At 42.8% G+C, this 22,571-nt stretch overlaps 1 protein-coding gene across 9 annotated transcripts in view; it reads left to right on the top strand.

Moving 5' to 3' along the window:
• The window catches only part of mfng (MFNG O-fucosylpeptide 3-beta-N-acetylglucosaminyltransferase), a 55,658-nt gene that overhangs the window by 20,055 nt on the left and 13,032 nt on the right, over window positions 1-22,571 (top strand). For 3 of the 9 annotated variants that reach the window (XR_004552655.2, XM_034089762.2, XM_034089768.2), the window contains exons 3-7: window positions 5,022-5,124; window positions 11,519-11,672; window positions 19,376-19,461; window positions 21,137-21,302; window positions 21,741-21,826. Coding sequence is in view for 6 of the 9 variants with exons in the window: in XM_034089762.2 (XP_033945653.1) it covers window positions 5,022-5,124; window positions 11,519-11,672; window positions 19,376-19,461; window positions 21,137-21,302; window positions 21,741-21,826 (595 nt within the window). In the remaining 3 variants the exon portion in view is untranslated. The remainder of the gene's footprint in view (window positions 1-5,021; window positions 5,125-11,518; window positions 11,673-19,375; window positions 19,462-21,136; window positions 21,303-21,740; window positions 21,827-22,571) is intronic. The other 6 variants (XR_004552666.2, XR_004552665.2, XM_034089793.2 and 3 more) reach the window with 5 other exon arrangements.

Here is a 22,571-nt window from a genome sequence, read left to right as displayed (position 1 = left end):
ACCTGTACTTTCTACTTGTTACATGTTGAACTCAAATACCTGTACTTTCTACTTCTCACATGTTGAACCCAAATACCTGTACTTTCTACTTCTCACATGTTGAACACAAATACCTGTACTTTCTACTTCTTACATGTTGAACACGAATACCTGTACTTTCTACTTCTCTCATGTTGAACTCAAATACCTGTACTTTCTACTTCTTACATGTTGAACTCAAATACCTGTACTTTCTACTTCTCACATGTTGAACTCAAATACCTGTACTTTCTACTTCTTACATGTTGAACACAAATACCTGTACTTTCTACTTCTTACATGTTGAACTCAAATACCTGTACTTTCTACTTCTAACATGTTGAACACAAATACCTGTACTTTCTACTTCTAACATGTTGAACCCAAATACCTGTACTTTCTACTTCTTACATTTTGAACCCAAATACCTGTACTTTCTACTTCTCACATGTTGAACACAAATACCTGTACTTTCTACTGTACATTTTGAACCCAAATACCTGTACTTTCTACTTCTTACATGTTGAACACAAATACCTGTACTTTCTACTTCTCACATGTTGAACCCAAATACCTGTACTTTCTACTTCTTACATGTTGAACACAAATACCTGTACTTTCTACTTCTTACATGTTGAACACAAATACCTGTACTTTCTACTTCTTACATTTTGAACCCAAATACCTGTACTTTATACTTCTTACATGTTGAACCCAAATACCTGTACTTTCTACTTCTTACATGTTGAACACAAATACCTGTACTTTCTACTTCTTACATGTTGAACCCAAATACCTGTACTTTCTACTTCTTACATGTTGAACACAAATACCTGTACTTTCTACTTCTCACATGTTGAACACAAATACCTGTACTTTCTACTTCTTACATTTTGAACCCAAATACCTGTACTTTATACTTCTTACATGTTGAACCCAAATACCTGTACTTTCTACTTCTTACATGTTGAACACAAATACCTGTACTTTCTACTTCTTACATTTTGAACCCAAATACCTGTACTTTATACTTCTTACATGTTGAACCCAAATACCTGTACTTTCTACTTCTTACATGTTGAACACAAATACCTGTACTTTCTACTTCTTACATGTTGAACCCAAATACCTGTACTTTCTACTTCTTACATGTTGAACCCAAATACCTGTACTTTCTACTTCTTACATGTTGAACCCAAATACCTGTACTTTCTACTTCTTACATGTTGAACCCAAATACCTGTACTTTCTACTTCTTACATGTTGAACCCAAATACCTGTACTTTCTACTTCTTACATGTTGAACACAAATACCTGTACTTTCTACTTCTTACATGTTGAACCCAAATACCTGTACTTTCTACTTCTTACATGTTGAACTCAAATACCTGTACTTTCTACTTCTTACATGTTGAACACAAATACCTGTACTTTCTACTTCTTACATGTTGAACACAAATACCTGTACTTTCTACTTCTCACATGTTGAACCCAAATACCTGTACTTTCTACTTCTTACATGTTGAACACAAATACCTGTACTTTCTACTTCTTACATGTTGAACACAAATACCTGTACTTTCTACTTCTTACATGTTGAACCCAAATACCTGTACTTTCTACTTCTTACATGTTGAACTCAAATACCTGTACTTTCTACTTCTTACATGTTGAACACAAATACCTGTACTTTCTACTTCTTACATGTTGAACACAAATACCTGTACTTTCTACTTCTCACATGTTGAACCCAAATACCTGTACTTTCTACTTCTTACATGTTGAACACAAATACCTGTACTTTCTACTTCTCACATGTTGAACCCAAATACCTGTACTTTCTACTTCTTACATGTTGAACTGAAATACCTGTACTTTCTACTTCTCTCATGTTGAACTCAAATACCTGTACTTTCTACTTCTCACACGTTGAACACAAATACCTGTACTTTCTACTTCTTACATGTTGAACACAAATACCTGTACTTTCTACTTCTTACATGTTGAACTCAAATACCTGTACTTTCTACTTCTCACATGTTGAACTCAAATACCTGTACTTTCTACTTCTTACATGTTGAACCCAAATACCTGTACTTTCTACTTCTTACATGTTGAACACAAATACCTGTACTTTCTACTTCTCACATGTTGAACACAAATACCTGTACTTTCTACTTCTCACATGTTGAACACAAATACCTGTACTTTCTACTTCTCACATGTTGAACACAAATACCTGTACTTTCTACTTCTTACATGTTGAACACAAATACCTGTACTTTCTACTTCTTACATGTTGAACTCAAATACCTGTACTTTCTACTTCTCACATGTTGAACTCAAATACCTGTACTTTCTACTTCTTACATGTTGAACTCAAATACCTGTACTTTCTACTTCTCACATGTTGAACTCAAATACCTGTACTTTCTACTTCTTACATGTTGAACTCAAATACCTGTACTTTCTACTTCTTACATGTTGAACTCAAATACCTGTACTTTCTACTTCTTACATGTTGAACCCAAATACCTGTACTTTCTACTTCTTACATGTTGAACCCAAATACCTGTACTTTCTACTTCTTACATGTTGAACTCAAATACCTGTACTTTCTACTTCTTACATGTTGAACTCAAATACCTGTACTTTCTACTTCTCACATGTTGAACTCAAATACCTGTACTTTCTACTTCTTACATGTTGAACTCAAATACCTGTACTTTCTACTTCTCACATGTTGAACTCAAATACCTGTACTTTCTACTTCTCACATGTTGAACTCAAATACCTGTACTTTATACTTCTCACATGTTGAACTCAAATACCTGTACTTTATACTTCTCACATGTTGAACTCAAATACCTGTACTTTCTACTTCTCACATGTTGAACTCAAATACCTGTACTTTATACTTCTCACATGTTGAACTCAAATACCTGTACTTTCTACTTCTCACATATTGAACACAAATACCTGTACTTTCTACTTCTCACATGTTGAACTCAGATACCTGTACTTTCTACTTCTCTCATGTTGAACTCAAATACCTGTACTTTCTACTTCTTACATGTTGAACTCAAATACCTGTACTTTCTACTTCTTACATGTTGAACTCAAATACCTGTACTTTCTACTTCTTACATGTTGAACTCAAATACCTGTACTTTCTACTTCTTACATGTTGAACTCAAATACCTGTACTTTCTACTTCTCACATGTTGAACTCAAATACCTGTACTTTATACTTCTCACATATTGAACACAAATACCTGTACTTTCTACTTCTCACATGTTGAACTCAAATACCTGTACTTTCTACTTCTCTCATGTTGAACTCAAATACCTGTACTTTCTACTTCTTACATGTTGAACTCAAATACCTGTACTTTCTACTTCTTACATGTTGAACTCAAATACCTGTACTTTCTACTTCTTACATGTTGAACTCAAATACCTGTACTTTATACTTCTCACATGTTGAACTCAAATACCTGTACTTTATACTTCTCACATGTTGAACTCAAATACCTGTACTTTATACTTCTCACATGTTGAACTCAAATACCTGTACTTTATACTTCTCACATATTGAACACAAATACCTGTACTTTCTACTTCTCACATGTAGAACACAAATACCTGTAATTTCTACTTCTCACATGTTGAACTCAAATACCTGTACTTTCTACTTCTCACATGTTGAACTCAAATACCTGTACTTTATACTTCTCACATGTTGAACTCAAATACCTGTACTTTATACTTCTCACATATTGAACACAAATACCTGTACTTTCTACTTCTCACATGTTGAACTCAAATACCTGTACTTTCTACTTCTCTCATGTTGAACTCAAATACCTGTACTTTCTACTTCTTACATGTTGAACTCAAATACCTGTACTTTCTACTTCTTACATGTTCAACTCAAATACCTGTACTTTATACTTCTCACATGTTGAACTCAAATACCTGTACTTTATACTTCTCACATGTTGAACTCAAATACCTGTACTTTATACTTCTCACATATTGAACACAAATACCTGTACTTTCTACTTCTCACATGTTGAACTCAAATACATGTACTTTCTACTTCTCTCATGTTGAACTCAAATACCTGTACTTTCTACTTCTTACATGTTGAACCCAAATACCTGTAATTTCTACTTCTTACATGTTGAACTCAAATACCTGTACTTTCTACTTCTCACATGTTGAACTCAAATACCTGTACTTTCTACTTCTGACATGTTGAACTAAAATACCTGTACTTTCTACTTCTCTCATGTTGAACTCAAATACCTGTACTTTCTACTTCTTACATGTTGAACCCAAATACCTGTACTTTCTACTTCTGACATGTTGAACTCAAATACCTGTACTTTCTACTTCTCTCATGTTGAACTCAAATACCTGTACTTTCTACTTCTCACATGTTGAACTCAAATACCTGTACTTTCTACTTCTCTCATGTTGAACTCAAATACCTGTACTTTCTACTTCTCACATGTTGAACTCAAATACCTGTACTTTCTACTTCTCTCATTTCCCAAACAGCTGGTTCCTTTAGTCTGAATGTGTGTCTCGTGGCGTGGTCATTATTCTTTAGAGTCACTGCGTGCCTATTGGTTGGAACACGATCCGTGTATCCATCACTTCCTGGTCTTCTCTAAAGAAGAGGGACCAATGGAAACGTTGTCATGTTGCCGTTGTTCAGCATGGAAACATTCATTAGCTAACAATGACATTATTGTTCTATTAACATAAAGGGAGGTCAGGTACTCTTTAAAGCAGCTGCTAGCTATGGGTACTTTTTACTGAAGTACACTTCAAAGCCTCTTTACTTTGACTTGAGTAAAGAAGTGTAGTCAGTACTTCTACTTTCACCAGAGTATTTTAAACCCAAGTATCTGTACTTCTACTTGAGTAAAGGACGTGTGTACTTTTGCCATCTCTGGTATTAACACACCTTACCTTCTGTCTCTCTCTCCCAGGTTACAACATGGTGGTCACAGCCTGCCAGTCGGACCACAGCCAGCAGGCTCTGTCCTGCAAGATGTCCGCCGAGTACGACGGCTTCATGGCCTCAGAAAAGAGGTGAGACATCACGTCTATCACCTGGCCCACACAGGATTTAAAGATCGGATTAAGATAACAAATGTTAATGATCACCGTGGGGAAATCAGGCTGTTACAGCAGCAGGTGGGGAGAGGAGGAGGAATTAAAGAGGTAGGCTGCTAAAGCGTATACACACACAGGTGAGGATTACTTTAATGATGGCTTATTGGAGGGAGAATCTTTGAAATGCTTTGTTTTTATTCTGTCAACATCTTTTTGCATGCTAGGTTTATCCTTGAGGTCACTTGCCATTCAAACAGCTTTGGCAACACAGACATATTTTGAAATAGATTTTATATTCAGGCCTATATTTACATTCCTTCTAACCAGATTACTTGCAACCAAGGCCAGAAAGCTGAGCATTGAGCAGCTCGAGATTGAGATTTATTTTAAATAGTTAATGGAGACAAAAAACAGAGCTTTAAGGAGAGTGGATTGGACTCTTGGTTTGCAAGATAGACAAAAACACATCTGCAAATGAATGCTATTGCTTTCTGTATGTGCTGGATGTGTCGTAAATCTGTGATGTTCATTAACACATTTGCCTAAATCAAGTTAAAAGATTATGTACAACTGAACCCTAAACAAGAATTTCACCAAGCGATTGACACCATAAACTCAATTGGAAAGTGTTTTCTGAGGTAATACATCTGGTATCATTTTCTCATAGACTTTTATATAATCTGCCTTTTTGCTTTTTTATTAGAAAAAACATTGTAAAAGAGTTGAAAGACTAAAACACAGACCTGTCAATCACAGCCACGCCCCTAAAGAATATGCTGCTTTATTGTGTATTCTACTCTTGATAGAACTATAATTTGCGAAATCAACATTATGCTGTATTGTATAACACTTAAAACTAGCAATTGAGAACATAAGCCCATTGGGAACATGTGTACTGACTGAGATAATACATCAGGTGAGATTTAGGGTCCGTTTTTCATAGACTTCTATCAGTGGCGAACCGTCAGGGCCTTCAAGGTGTTCAGAGAATACCCTGGAACACTCAGATAAAACAAACAAAACATCGATTTGATTATATAAATAAAATGTAATAAAATGTCCAGAGGGGCAAAAAAGTATTTAGTCAGCCACCAATTGTGCAAGTTCTCCCACTTAAAAAGATAAGAGAGGCCTGTAATGTTCATCCTAGGTACACTTCAACTATGAGAGACAGAATGACAAAAAAAAATCCAGGAAATCACATTGTCTGATTTTGAAAGAATTTATTTGCAAATGATGGTGGAAAATAAGTATTTGGTCAATAACAAAAGTTCATCTCAATACTTTGTTATATACCCTTTGTTGGCAATGACAGAGGTCAAACGTTTTCTGTAAGTCTTCACAAGGTTTTCACTGTTGCTGGTACTTTGGCCCATTCCTCCATGCAGATCTCCTCTAGAGCAGTGATGCTTTGGGGCTGTCGCTGGGCAGGACTTTCAACTCCTTCCAAAGATTTTCTATGGGGTTGAGATCTGGAGACTGGCTAGGCCATTCCAGGACCTTGAAATGCTTCCTACGAAGCCACTCCTTCGTTGCCCGGGCGGTGTGTTTGGGATCATTGTCATGCTGAAAGACCCAGCCACGTTTCATCTTCAATGGCCTTGCTGATGGAAGGAGGTTGTCACTCAAAATCTCACGATACAAGGCCCCATTCATTCTTTCCTTTACACGGATCAGTCGTCCTGGTCCCTTTGCAGAAAAACAGCCCCACAGCATGATGTTCCCACCCCCATGTTTCACAGTAGGTATGGTGTTCTTTGGATGCAGCATTCTTTCTCCTCCAAACACGTCTAGTTGAGTTTTTACCAAAAAGTTCTATTTTGGTTTCATCTGACCATATGACATTCTCCCAATCCTCTTCTGGATCATCTAAATGCTCTCTAGCAACCTTCAGACGGGCCTGGACATGTACTGGCTTAAGCAGGGGGACACGTCTGGCACTGCAGGATTTGAGTCCCTGGCGGCCAGGGTCGGCGTCATGGGGGGTCATTCGCGGGCCATGCCCCCCCAAATGAGTCACTGTGCCCCCCCAACGCAGGGTGGGCAAGCCTTGCCACTTTGCCATTTAAAAAAAAAAATCATATCAGTGAAAACGTTTCCACTAAAGGTTTTTTTGTGTGAAATACGTCAGAAATAAAGAATACAAATATAAAACACAGCCTGAGCTGTGCTCACTGCTGCTCTCTGATTGGTGTGTTGCTTGACCAATGACCCCCGACCTTTGTTTTGTTACGTGGCTGTGTGTTTAGATGAAAGCCCGGTGGCGATCTGTTCATCTGTTACACTGATTACACAGTAAAGCCATCGAAAATAATATGATATACAGTACAAGTAGCCTACTTCTGGGTCTCTGTGTTTCATTCAAGCTCGGCTCTGTGTGTGTGTGGCACATTTTGTGAGTGCGCAAGCGGTAACGTGGAATGTTGATGTTAGCATCTGGTTAGCTAGCTATGCTAACGGATATAAAGAGCTGTTTCTACACCAAGGTGGAGGACAGTCCTCTCCTGTCAGACTGAGAGGATCGTATAACCTCAGCTCAGTGAGGTAAGGACTCTCAGTGTTTAGATAGTTCACTTTAGTGTAAGTTATCTCAGTGGGTCTCAAACGGTTTGGTGACCATTTATGTAAACAAGTATTTGCGAGGAACACATTTATATGATCATTATAGTTATTAAAAAGATAAGAGAATAAATGAAAAACGGGTATGAAATACTAAAGGACAGTAACACAAGAAAACAGTTTAAAAGGGGAGTGATTAGTAAAATATCCATAAAGAAAAAGTAAATCTGCTTACAGTTCTGTTTCATATGGATGCTGAGAGATGTATCCATAGATCTCTTCATGTTGCTCTCAAAGTGCACCAGATTGATGCTTTTAACTTCAATATTTTAAAAATAATCTTCCCAGGGGAGCATGCCCCCGGACCCCCTAGAGGAGGTTAGGTCCACCCCCACCTACAACATGTTCACATGGATAGGATACTAAATACATTTGCACCCTTTTTATATGGTGGCCTATGTCCATATGTTTCTGTTTTGGTGGTCGTGCCACAACCGTGCATGTATGCACAGGTCATAGGTGCGCGATACAATAGCACTACACCCTGCAGTGTGTGTGAAAGACAATAGACTTTACAGCATGTTTTTTGAAGTTGCGTTGGTGTTTGTGTTTTGGTTGTTGACGGCAGTGTGTGCCCCCCCTTTGTAAATGATTGCCCCCGCCATTCGATTTGTTCTAGAGCCGACCCTGCTGGCGGCGTAGTGTGTGAGGACAGAGGAGGCTCTTAAAGAAGAAGTTACAAGTATTCTTTCAGAGTTCCCCTCGGTTCCAGGTGTTCTAGAAGGCCCGCTAGTTAACCGGCTCGAGACAGAGGATCTAGATGAATGCGACGAAGCAATTCATGCCGTTTTATTGTTTTTGACGTTGAAATGACAAGAGCAACAGGTGAAGGTGAAGTTTTTGCGGAATTGTTGTGAGTAGCCTTTTCAAGACGACAATTCAGTGAAAAGACAGACATTATAATGCCGAGGAGGGAGGGGGGGCGGCGATGGTGGTGGGGGGTGTGTGTGTCTACAGAAGTTCCAGTTGTGATAGACACGGTTCGCCTCTGACTTCTATACAACCAAACTTCTTGTTGTTGCCCCCTGCTGGATATTTAAGAGAATGCATTTTTACGACACTTCTTAATAGGCTTTCTTTTTAGTCCTAGAAGTCGCTGCTTGCTTGGTGCAGATTTAATTGTACTTCTTTCTATAGCAATCATGAGAGAAGCAGTATTTTTGAGATGTCAATATCATTATAAGGAATTATTTTAAGTTTAATGTATTTCATGAACTTGCTTGAGGCAGATATACAACTATAAAGGACAATGTGTTGTTGAGCTTGTCATATATTTGATTTGTGGAAAATGCAATGAGGCTCAACAGCTTGGTGTGTGACTAAGGCTTGGACTGATGTCTTGTCATTAAGATGGCACAGATATTGAAGTGTGTTTCCATGGCCCTCTTTGTTTTTTGGACGAAATATGAAGTGAGGCTGTTTGGTTTGGAAGGAAGCCTTGTGTTGTTGTCGAGCAGCCATTGGGATGGCAGAGGAAACAGGACAGTTTGATAGCAGAAGCTCATGATGCAGTAAAAGTGTGTTTGGTTTGGAATAAGGCCTTTACACAATGTCCACTTCATTAAGGGGGAATAATACATCAAACAGCTTCGAGGACACCAGGAAACCCATTGCAGTGTATTTGTGTTGTTTTCCTTTGATTTTAACTCCTCTTGAAAGGAATTCTTCAAACTTTATTTGAGCTTGTATAGGATTTATAGCACACATCTATGAGGCAATCTGCAGACGTCACATGACTTCACTTCACCACCGCTAAGCTAAAGGAGGCTAATGTTGGGCTATAAAGGAACTACAGCACGGTCACATGACTTCACGTCACCACCGCTAAGCTAAAGGCGGCTAATGTTGGGCTATAAAGGAACTACAGCACGGTCACATGACTTCACGTCTCCACCGCTAAGCTAAAGGTGGCTAATGTTGGGCTACAAAGGAACTACAGCACGGTCACATGACTTCACGTCTCCACCGCTAAGCTAAAGGTGGCTAATGTTGGGCTACAAAGGAACTACAGCACGGTCACATTACTCCACGTCACCACCGCTAAGCTAAAGGAGGCTAATGTTGGGCTATAAAGGAACTACAGCACGGTCACATGACTTCACGTGACCGCCGCTAAGCTAAAGGAGGCTAATGTTGGGCTATAAAGGAACTACAGCACGGTCACATGACTTCACGTCTCCACCGCTAAGCTAAAGGCGGCTAATGTTGGGCTATAAAGGAACTACAGCACGGTCACCTGACTTCACGTCACCACCGCTAAGCTAAAGGCGGCTAATGTTGGGCGAGGTGACGTTTAGTCGTCTCATTTAGACACTTGTTAGCAACCACCATTTTTAATCCGCCAGGGTATTTACTGACGTATTTTATGTTGTGGAACAAAACGTTTATGCTTTATTTCAGGCTAATAACCAAAAACACTATCAGTAAACCATTGACTTCCAGACGAGGGAACAGGCAGTGCTGACACATTTTGGGTGTTTTAGGACTCATTCCTGTTCTTTTTCAGATGTCTTTTTGCTCTGCATGGATTTCATTCACATCTGACCATTCTTAAACCTACCAAAGGGTAACAATCGCCCGACATACAACCATCTTTTATTATGTGACTTAAAGGTGGGGTAGCTAAGAATGGAGAAACCAGCTCGAGTGCGCTAGAATTTGAAAATACACAGCCGGAACAAATCTGCCACTTCCTTCAGACTTCGTCACAGAGCCCCTCCTCCAACGCACGCGCACATGACCAATGAGGGCACGAGATAAGTTTGTGCCCAGATGGAAGGCTGACAGGCAGGTAGGCCATCCAGTTACTTTAGCCGGCTCAGAGGATTGGTCGAGCTTTTTACAGCGCCACGGCTTCCACATATGAAATATTTGTATATATTTATTGTCAAAGCATTTCATGTATTCCAATCCAATCCAACTTTATTTATATAGCACTTTAAAAACCTTCAGACCAAAGTGCTGTACAGAGAGATAAGCTCACACAACATAATATAAATACATTTCAAATACAAGATACAAAAACAAAACAAACCAGAATAAAATTGAGGGCTTTCAAAGTAAATAAAAGAGTTTTAAAATGAATCCTCAAATGAACGGGCAGCCAGTGGAGTGAAGATAAAATGGGGGAAATGTGCTCGTATTTGCGTGTGCCAGTATTCATTGCTATCGGGACGTTAAGAGCATTCCATGGAATATAACAAGTGTTTCTGAAGGTGCTTTAAGGCTGGTGAACACACCGCATTTAGAAAAACTACTAAGTGCCAATATAGTTCAATATTCTAGTTGCATTTTGGTATATGGTCCACACTGGAAATGAAACACATGTTATCTTTTGGACTTATTGCACAGCTCTAGTAGCAAGTCATCTTGGAGTTTCACATTAGATCACAAATCTAAGCAACATTTATTAGATAGATTTGAGGAAATATTTCTCGTGGTAGACTCAGATGTTCTACCTACACAAGGAGATTCAGTTTAGTATAATGCATGCAGTCATATTAAAAAACCCAACTCCGGCAAAGATAAAGCAGAATTTGATATTACACTTTCTTTTCTTTCTGCTTGATGATCTCCTGTAGCAAATCTGCAAGTCGTACGGAGTTGTAATTGGATTTCTTCTGTGCAAAAATGAAACTACCGGGGATTTAAATGTGCATTGGAATCATCTGCTCTGACATCGACAGCAGGAATACAGAAGAATACAGAAACCCACACTCTTAGAACAAAACGTTCCTCTGCTCTTCCTCAGGTGGTTTTGTCACGTGGACGATGATAACTACGTGAACCCGGAGGCTCTCCTCTCTCTGCTCTCAGTCTTCCCCCAGGACGGAGACATCTACGTGGGCAAACCGAGCCTCGACAAGCCCATCACTGCTCACGAATTGCTGGAGGGAAACGCAACGGTACGACACCAAAGTGTTTATTTAATGTAGCATTCAGGAGGCCAGTGCTATGCTGAATACAGCCTGTGGTCATCACTTCATTCAGAAACTAGACGTTAATATTTATCTTCTCAGAGTTAGCCTACAGATATTCAAAATGGAAACATAACTCAATCAAACCAGTTCAAGATACATATTAAATCCTTTAAAGGACTTCCACTTGTCAATTTGAGCAAGGAAGGTGGTGGTAAAGGAGAACTAGGAATAAAGTTTGTGGTCAAAGCAGCATCACTACCAACTAATATCAGACTTAAACACCTTCCACTAGTCCCATGTGTTACTTAGTGATGTCACTATGTCCCAGGAGTAAACAAAGGAATCAAATGGAGGCGTTTCAGGCATGTATATAACACAATACAGGAAAGAGAAACACCAGAAAAAGCACAATAAGGCCTTTTGAAACTGCCATAAGGAAGCATGGCCGTGCCCACCATTGAGGGTAATTATCTTGAGGTGTATATAATAAAACTGCTGAAATAACTGCACATAATTAACAGGGTTCTTTGTAGTACTTCCATTTACTGGCGGTGGGGGCGCTACAAAACAGCCGCAGTCCGGACTTGTACCCATGGATGTATAATAAGGGAAGGTGAAACAAATACTTTACATTAAGTTATTTTCGTGTTGTGTAAATAATGATGTAATGCTTTTGAAAGGCAAAGAGTCATTAAAAAAAAAAAAAATGCATATATGCTGAGCCCAGAGTGAAATGCTGGAAGGTGAACAGCTAAGTCATTTTGGTGGACGACCACCCTGGACAAAGTTATAGTGGGGCAGCACCAACACCTGGTCATGTGGAAGCCCCTCTTTAGTGTCTCACCAGCTGAGCCCAGAGTAAAATACGTTTGTGTGCACAACATTTTTTTGGGGGGGCCTGCCCCCGAGCTCCCCTAGCTTGTTTTGGACCTCGGTATTTATCGTATTTTCAGATACGAATAAATGAAAAACTGCCCGTAATCAAAGACTCGTTTCACTTCAGGGTGATAGCAGGCCATGTGACTACACCCAGCTGACTGATGAGTGGAGAGAAACAGGGGTTGTAGCCTTTGCAGACCATTTACATGCACTAAAACCTGTATAGGTGTAAAGACAGGAAATGGGGAACCCCAAAAAGCAAAATAGGGCCATAGCTATATCTTGATTAATATTATTTGATAGTAAATGTATTATTATTTAGTGTTATTATTTAAGTTAATTAAAGTAGATATATGCCTTTTATTTTGAAGGCATGTTTTGGGCACCTGGTGTAATTGTATATATTGGACACAGGTGGGATTTGCACCAGATGAGCATATGTTTTTGAAACACAGCAGGAGAGGCCAACGGTAACACTTTGTTCATTGTTGTATTATTGGAATACCACAAAATAAACGAACAAACACGATGTTCTTGCCTGGACATTATTTTCCTGACTAAGATTCACTTTTCGGTGCCCCAGCGGCAGTTTAGTTTAGGTTAAGTTCTCTATTTTATTTTTGTAGTTAGCCGTTACAATAACTAACATTAAAGGTAATTTTGGAGAAACCAGCTCGAGTGCCAATGAGGGCACGAGATCAGTTTGTGCCCCGATGGAAGGCTGACAGGCAGGTGGGCCGTCCAGTTACTTTAGCCGGCTCAGATGATTGGTCGTGCTTTCTACAGCGCCACGGCTTCCACTGATGACATGTTTTATATATTTTTTGTCAAAGCACTTCAGATATTCATTGCTATCGGATGTTCAGAGCATTCCATGAAATATAACAAAGTGTATCTCGAGCCGGTTTCTCAAACTTACCCACCCCACCTCTAACGCTGGACAAAACTACAAAAAGGGACATTTGTTTTCCTGTCTTCCTTTTTTAAATGTCTTCCCCTTTTGATACTCTCCCAGGACTCTTGATCTGTGAAACCAAATCCATACTATCCAAATCCATACTCCCACTATCTCCTCTCTCCGAATGTATGCATGAATGAGGAATAGGGAACGTTTAGCTCGGTGTCTTCTTCGTCCACATGGGAAAGATTTCAGGACCCAAGTGGATCCATGAGTGATTAGTGTCTCGTTGGAGATATTGATCGCATATACGCATGCGCGCGCGCGCGCGCACACACACACACACACACACACACACACACACACACACACACACACACACACACACACACACACACACACACACACACACACACACACACACACACACACACACACACACACACACACACACACACACACACACACACACACACACACACACACACACACACACACACACACACACACACAACGAAGGCTCTCTGTGGATAAGAAGGTTGTCAAACTGCAGGCGGTCGGTAGTTTTACACATGCAGCTATTCCCAGGTGTGTGTGTGTGTGTGTGTGTGTGTGTGTGTCACTGAGTTCACATGCTTCTGAGTAGAAATACGGGGCTGAGAGGTCTCTCCGAATAACATGTCGCTTTCTCTCTTTGGTTTTCCCTCCGCCCTTCTCCCTCTTCCCCCATATCTCAGAATGACTCTCTCCACCTCCCTTACTGTCTGTCACATTATCCACTCTGCTTGCACCGAAAAATACATCTTTAATTTAACTCTCTCCCTCTCTCCTCCCTTACTCCTTTTTCCTCTGTTCCCATCACTCTCATCCACTTTGCTCTGCTCCTCCTAATCTTCAGGCTTCGCCAGGGTTGGATTTGTGATGAAGAAAACAAAACGAATGTCAGACTCACTCTCAGTATGCTCCTCTTGTTTTCCTACATCTCGCTGGCTATCTTTTTTTGATTTCCTGTCACTATTGTTCGGCTGAGAGGTCGATGAATACGGTGGTACGGTCCAAAACATTTCTATAAGGAGAAACGTGCTGCAAATGTAAATCGCTGCAAGAAGCTACAATCCAACGGAAACCAGGGGACGCCAAAAGGTGACACACAGCGGAAACCAGGGGACACCAAAAAGTGACACACAGCGGAAACCAGGGGACACCAAAAAGTGACACACAGCGGAAACCAGGGCACACCAAAAAGTGATACACAGCGGAAACCAGGGGACGCCAAAAAGTGACACACAGCGGAAACCAGGGGACGCCAAAAAGTGACACACAGCGGAAACCAGGGGACGCCAAAAAGTGACACACAGCGGAAACCAGGGGACGCCAAAAAGTGACACAAAGCGGAAACCAGGGGACGCCAAAAAGTGACACACAGCGGAAACCAGGGGACGCCAAAAAGTGACACACAGCGGAAACTAGGGGACGCCAAAAAGTGACACAGCGGAAACCAGGGGACGCCAAAAAGTGACACACAGCGGAAACCAGGGGACGCCAAAAAGTGACACACAGCGGAAACCAGGGGACTCCAAAAAGTGACACACAGCGGAAACCAGGGGACACCAAAAAGTGACACACAGCGGAAACCAGGGGACGCCAAAAAGTGACACACAGCGGAAACCAGGGGACGCTAAAAGGTGACACACAGCGGAAACCAGGGGACGCCAAAAAGTGACACACAGCGGAAACCAGGGGACGCCAAAAAGTGACACACAGCGGAAACCAGGGGACGCCAAAAAGTGACACACAGCGGAAACCAGGGCACGCCAAAAAGTGATACACAGCGGAAACCAGGGGACGCCAAAAAGTGACACACAGCGGAAACCAGGGGACGCCAAAAAGTGACACAAAGCGGAAACCAGGGGACGCCAAAAAGTGACACACAGCGGAAACCAGGGGACACCAAAAAGTGACACACAGCGGAAACCAGGGGACGCCAAAAAGTGACACACAGCGGAAACCAGGGGACGCCAAAAAGTGACACACAGCGGAAACCAGGGGACACCAAAAAGTGACACACAGCGGAAACCAGGGACACTAAAAAGTGACCCACACAACGGAGACTAGGGCTGAACAATTAATCGATTTTAATCGCAGAGCCTGCAATTTTTTTTTTTATATTTTTTTTTTTCTTGTGTGTCAGTCATCCACACCAATCAGATGTGCTGTGCTCCACATGTACCAGCAATTGTTAACCAATCAGAAGTGGCCCATGATAGAAGGTGATAGACAGATTGATCCAATCACCTGCCAAGTGCTTCTGAAAGTGCCTGCCCTTTCCAAATGGCTTCCAATGGAGCTGTAGATGGTTTGGTGAACCATCTGAGTCAGGTTAGCAATGCTCCATCACATGTTTCTATCACAGGGTGACTCTGAAACTGAAGCTCGACTTTAAAGCAACCCAACGGAAGCTTCATGTAAGTTTAGTTCTTTCACTCGTAGCTCGGGCTGCTAGAGACGGGAGCACGTTGATACGACCTTACTAGCCGGAGTTCTGGCCGCATTTTACAATAAACTTCCGTTGGGTCGCTTAAAAATAAATATCGCAATTGGAATCGCAATATTTGTCAGAAAAACCGCAATTACATTTTTTCCCAAAATCGTGCAGCCCTGACGGAGACCAGGGGACACGAAAGAGTGACGCACACAGCTGGAGACCAGGCGACACTAAAGTGTGACGCACACAGCTGGGAAACCAGGGGACACGAAAGAGTGACGCACACCGCTGGGAGACAGTTGTCAAGCTTTATAATCCTGAACGTCACCAAGAGCTCCGGCCCACTCTTTAGTGTCCCCTGGTCTCCCAGCTGTGTGCGTCACTCTTTAGTGTCCCCTGGTCTCCAGCTGTGTGCGTCTCTCTTTAGTGTCCCCTGGTCTCCCAGCTGTGTGCGTCACTCTTTAGTGTCCCCTGGTCTCCCAGCTGTGTGAGTCACTCTTTAGTGTCCCCTGGTCTCCCAGCTGTGTGCGTCACTCTTTAGTGTCCCCTGGTCTCCCAGCTGTGTGCGTCACTCTTTAGTGTCCCCTGGTCTCCCAGCTGTGTGCGTCACTTTTTAGTGTCCCCTGGTCTCCAGCTGTGTGCGTCACTCTTTAGTGTCCCCTGGTCTCCCAGCTGTGTGCGTCTCTCTTTAGTGTCCCCTGGTCTCCCAGCTGTGTGCGTCTCTCTTTAGTGTCCCCTGGTCTCCCAGCTGTGTGTGTCACTCTTTAGTGTCCCCTGGTCTCCAGCTGTGTGCGTCACTCTTTAGTGTCCCCTGGTCTTCCAGCTGTGTGTGTCACTCTTTAGTGTCCCCTGGTCTCCAGCTGTGTGCGTCACTCTTTAGTGTCCCCTGGTCTTCCAGCTGTGTGTGTCACTCTTTAGTGTCCCCTGGTCTCCAGCTGTGTGCGTCACTCTTTAGTGTCCCCTGGTCTTCCAGCTGTGTGCGTCACTCTTTAGTGTCCCGTGGTCTCCCAGCTGTGTGCGTCACTCTTTAGTGTCCCCTGGTCTGCGTTGTGTTTTGAGCTTCTTCCGCATGTGTCCTCAAGTTGGTGACGGTCTTTCTTCACGGCGTTGGCACACTGGGGTTTTATATCTGCATCGTTTGTGATAATGGAAGTGTTTTGTTGTAGCGCTTTAGCACCTGTCGGCCGCCTCGGATGAGAGCGGGAAGGAGGATAAGGAATGATGAGAAAATAACTTAACAAGAAAGTAAGAATTCAAAGCGAAGGAACTGCATGTTGGGAAAGGAAGGAAAGGAAGGAAAGGATTGTCCTCTAATAAAATAAATGATAAGGAATAGTGGAGGATGAATGGGAAGGACACGGGTGCAACAAAAGCACAGGAAATGGGAAAGTAAGAAAGGAAATTGAGAGAAAAGGAAAAAGGGTGTACAATTAAAGGGAACAGAATAAGGGGAGAATTAAGGGAGTAAGGAGAAAGGAAAGGAAACCCATTGTCACTAATTAGTTGTGTATTTACTGCCTGCCCCACACACTCCATCTGACTGCTGGGTACGCAGAGTCTACTGCTTTAAAGGACACACAAACAGCTGCTGGAGGAAGGGCTGAGTCACTGATGAACTCATATCAGGGGGTTTGGAAAAGAACCACAATCAATACCGTCTGAAGGGGAAGAGATGTGAGAGAGCAGAACATCCGACTGTGTGTGATCTGGGACAGACATTGTGTTCGTCAGGGACATATTCCCATTCCCTGATCTGTGTAACATATTGCATTCTGGGGATTTGTTTCTATTCCCGCGTGAATAATGACTTGTTTCTGGATTGACGTGAGAAGTATCAAGACTTACGAGAAGATAAACAGACACACACAGCCCCTTTTCAAGAGAAAGGAAAAATACTTGGTGACGTTCAGGATTATAAAGCTCGACAACTGTCTCCCAGCTGTGTGCGCCCCTTTTTAGTGTCCCCTGGTCTCCCAGCTGTGTGCGCCCCTTTTTAGTGTCCCCTGGTCTCCCAGCTGTGTGCGCCCCTTTTTAGTGTCCCCTGGTCTCCCAGCTGTGTGCGCCCCTTTTTAGTGTCCCCTGGTCTCCCAGCTGTGTGCGCCCCTTTTTAGTGTCCCCTGGTCTCCAGCTGTGTGCGTCCCTTTTTAGTGTCCCCTGGTCTCCAGCTGTGTGCGCCCCTTTTTAGTGTCCCCTGGTCTCCCAGCTGTGTGCGCCCCTTTTTAGTGTCCCCTGGTCTCCAGCTGTGTGCGTCACTCTTTAGTGTCCCCTGGTCTCCAGCTGTGTGCGCCCCTTTTTAGTGTCCCCTGGTCTCCCAGCTGTGTGCGCCCCTTTTTAGTGTCCCCTGGTCTCCCAGCTGTGTGCGCCCCTTTTTAGTGTCCCCTGGTCTCCAGCTGTGTGCGCCCCTTTTTAGTGTCCCCTGGTCTCCAGCTGTGTGCGCCCCTTTTTAGTGTCCCCTGGTCTCCAGCTGTGTGCGCCCCTTTTTAGTGTCCCCTGGTCTCCCAGCTGTGTGCGTCCCTTTTTAGTGTCCCCTGGTCTCCCAGCTGTGTGTGTCACCTTTTAGTGTCCCCTGGTCTCCCAGCTGTGTGTGTCACTTTTTAGTGTCCCCTGGTCTCCAGCTGTGTGCGTCACCTTTTAGTGTCCCCTGGTCTCCCAGCTGTGTGCTTCACTTTTTAGTGTCGCCTGGTCTCCAGCTGTGTGCGTCACTCTTTAGTGTCCCCTGGTCTCCCAGCTGTGTGCATCACTCTTTAGTGTCGCCTGGTCTCCAGCTGTGTGCGTCACTCTTTAGTGTCCCCTGGTCTCCCAGCTGTGTGCGTCACTCTTTAGTGTCCCCTGGTCTCCAGCTGTGTGCGCCCCTTTTTAGTGTCCCCTGGTCTCCCAGCTGTGTGCATCACTCTTTAGTGTCGCCTGGTCTCCAGCTGTGTGCGTCACTCTTTAGTGTCCCCTGGTCTCCCAGCTGTGTGCGTCACTCTTTAGTGTCCCCTGGTCTCCAGCTGTGTGCGCCCCTTTTTAGTGTCCCCTGGTCTCCCAGCTGTGTGCATCACTCTTTAGTGTCGCCTGGTCTCCAGCTGTGTGCGTCACTCTTTAGTGTCCCCTGGTCTCCCAGCTGTGTGCGTCACTCTTTAGTGTCCCCTGGTCTCCAGCTGTGTGCGTCACTTTTTAGTGTCCCCTGGTCTCCAGCTTCATTGCAGGTTTAATGCCTCAAATTAACACCCATTAGATACGTTTGACCCATCTTCCCTTTCATCGCTCTTAGCAACAAGGAGTGGGGTTTTGTTTAAAAACACCAATATGTACTTTTGGTTAACCTCAATATGCATATTAATTACACATCTTTAATTATTTGTGTGTGTGTGTGTGTGTGTGTGTGTGTGTGTGTGTGTGTGTGTGTGTGTGTGTGTGTGTGTGTGTGTGTGTGTGGTCCCTCAGAGAGAGGTGAGGTTCTGGTTCGCTACAGGAGGAGCCGGGTTCTGTCTGAGTCGCAGGCTGGCGGAGAAGATGGCTCCGTGGGCCGGGTAATAACTGAAGCTCCATACAATGTCTTTATGAAGGACACCATGTCCAGACGAGGCAGTCAGACACGCTATAACAAAGTATTAAAGTACATGCAATAATATAAAGAGGTTTAACTATGCATTCGGGGGTTTCCCTTCCCTGTAGTGTGTAGGTTGGATGCATGTCAATGGTCTGCAAAGGCTAAAATCCCTGTGTTCCTCCAGAAGGAATTTCACATCTGTTTACCTCCATCACTAAGTAACACTCGCACTTCCATTGGCTAGCGCTCCAACACATTGTACGTGACAACAGAGTCGACCAGCTAACCAATCAGAGCAGACTGGGCTCTGGTTTCAGACAGAGGGTGAAAAGAGGTGCTGCAGCAATAAAGAGCTTTTTGAACATTAAAGCATGAAGACATGTAGAGACACTACATACTGATATACACCTGAACATCAGCAGGAGAGGACTCTTTAAAGTAGAGACACTACATACTGATATACACCTGAACATCAGCAGGAGAGGACTCTTTAAAGTAGAGACACTACATACTGATATACACCTGAACATCAGCAGGAGAGGACTCTTTAAAGTAGAGACACAACATACTGATATACACCTGAACATCAGCAGGAGAGGACTCTTTAAAGTAGAGACACTACATACTGATATACACCTGGACATCAGCAGGAGAGGACTCTTTAAAGTAGAGACACTACATACTGATATACACCTGAACATCAGCAGGAGAGGACTCTTTAAAGTAGAGACACTACATACTGATATACACCTGAACATCAGCAGGAGAGGACTCTTTAAAGTAGAGACACTACATACTGATATACACCTGAACATCAGCAGGAGAGGACTCTTTAAAGTAGAGACACTACATACTGATATACACCTGAACATCAGCAGGAGAGGACTCTTTAAAGTAGAGACACTACATACTGATATACAGCTGAACATCAGCAGGAGAGGACTCTTTAAAGTAGAGACACTACATACTGATATACACCTGAACATCAGCAGGAGAGGACTCTTTAAAGTAGAGACACTACATACTGATATACACCTGAACATCAGCAGGAGAGGACTCTTTAAAGTAGATAAAATATATTTGGATGTTGTTACGATACAAACCGTTACACCTGATTCCTTTGTTTTGAGACGCCCTTGACGTCGCCATAGTCAAAAATGCATTTCTTTCAACAAGGAACTAACTTCAACCAATCAGATGTCTCCTTTATGTTCAACCAATCACGTGAGCGCACCCCCACGATGGTATATGGTCTGACGAGTTCTAAAGATAGCATTACATCTATCATTCTGCAATCAATTGCAACATGGCGTCCCAGATCAGATTCAACCTGACTCACGAAAGCACATGAAGCAATCACATGTCACGTTTCTATCGAATGAATAATCAAAATACATGTTTTTAAGACCGGAGAATTCAAGCCAGCCACTCCAGTATGCTAATAGTTGCTATGCTAATATGCTAATAGTTGCTATGCTAATATGCCAATAGTTGCTATGCTAATATGCTAATAGTTGCACGGCAGCATGGCAATAAGATAAGACTGTATTCATCCCGAAGGAAATTGTTGTGCCAGAGATACAAAAATACAACACACACAGCAGTCAGCACTCATTTGGGCTAATTTCCCCGACATTTCCCCGTGTGTGTTTCAGCGGCTCGCGGTTCGAGCAGACGTCGGCGAGGATCCGTCTCCCCGACGACTGCACGGTGGGCTTCATCGTGGAGAAGATGCTCGGCGTCTCCATGGTCCACTGTCCGCTGTTCCACTCTCACCTGGAGAACCTGCTGCTCATCAGCCACAGGAGCATACAGCACCAGGTACACACACACACACACACACACACACACACACACACACACGCACACGCACACGCACACGCACACACACACAGTATAATTTAATACAAATGTATATTACTAGAAAACAGCAATCGTTGGTCATCAAATACTCTTCGAATACAATTTGTATCGGTCATTGGAAAGGTAATCCAGTCCGGCATTATTCAAACACATCGGGGACACACTCCAATGGCTAGCTGCAGCAATACACGTTTGAATCGGCTACAGAGATTGCATGTGGCGAGTTTGTTTTACCTAACAACGGAGGTAATGCACGGAAGACTATTTTATGAAACACAACATTTCAAGACTTCCCAAACATATTTAAAGGACTTGACTTTTCCCTTGACTTACCCAGGACTAGCACATAAGAATCTTACCGTGTGTGTGTGTGTGTGTGTGTGTGTTCCTCCGCAGGTGACTCTGAGCTATGGGATGTTTGAGAACAAGATGATCAGCATTGAGGTGAAAGGAAGTTTCTCTAAAGACAAAGACCCCTCCAGGTTCGTCTGACTCTCCATGAACTTATCGTTTAATTTAAAAACGGGATGATCGTTTACTAAATAAACTTCATTCTGTATCGAAGAAGTCTCGAACGTAGAGATTGACACTATAAAGTCATTAGGGACTACTACTTCCTGAACTAATAAGCTAAGTGAGAAGTACGTCTCATTTTCTCAGACTTCAATACAATCAACCCGAGGAGTCCCGTTTCCCTTTCCCCTGAATATCTCTATTCTTTATATACGAGTTTGGAAACCGTGGAGAACAGTTTCTTCTCTCGTCAGCTCCTAACATATCATGCAAACACACTTTTAAAGCGCTGTCAAAGCAACACGTGGTGATTTAACGCCACACACCGAAACACAAACAGTTGGTTTCTAAACGGAGCATTTTTCTTCTTGACATCTCATCCCGTTACCCCGGGGATATCTATTGAAATTCATTTAGATCTTTCCAGAAATCAGGTCAAGAATGTTACAGAATATAAACTATGATTTGAAAATAGCATTACTAAACCCATTCAGATAAGAATCCATCCATCTTCTCCCGCTTCTCCGTGGTCGGGTCTCGGGGGTAGCAGTTCCAGCAGAGAGCCCCAAACGTTCCTTTCCCCTCATCAACCAGCTCTGACTGGGGGGTCCCAAGGCGCTCCCAGGCCAGCGAAGAGATATAATCCCTCCACCTGGTCCTAGGTCTACCCCTCGGTCTCCTCCCAGCTGGACGTGCCTGGAACACCTCCCTAGG

Source organism: Pseudochaenichthys georgianus, chromosome 1 (genome assembly GCF_902827115.2).
Source record: "Pseudochaenichthys georgianus chromosome 1, fPseGeo1.2, whole genome shotgun sequence".
NCBI lineage: Eukaryota > Metazoa > Chordata > Actinopteri > Perciformes > Channichthyidae > Pseudochaenichthys > Pseudochaenichthys georgianus.
Note: the sequence above shows the minus strand (reverse complement) of the source record. Positions and strands in the feature narration are given on the sequence as shown.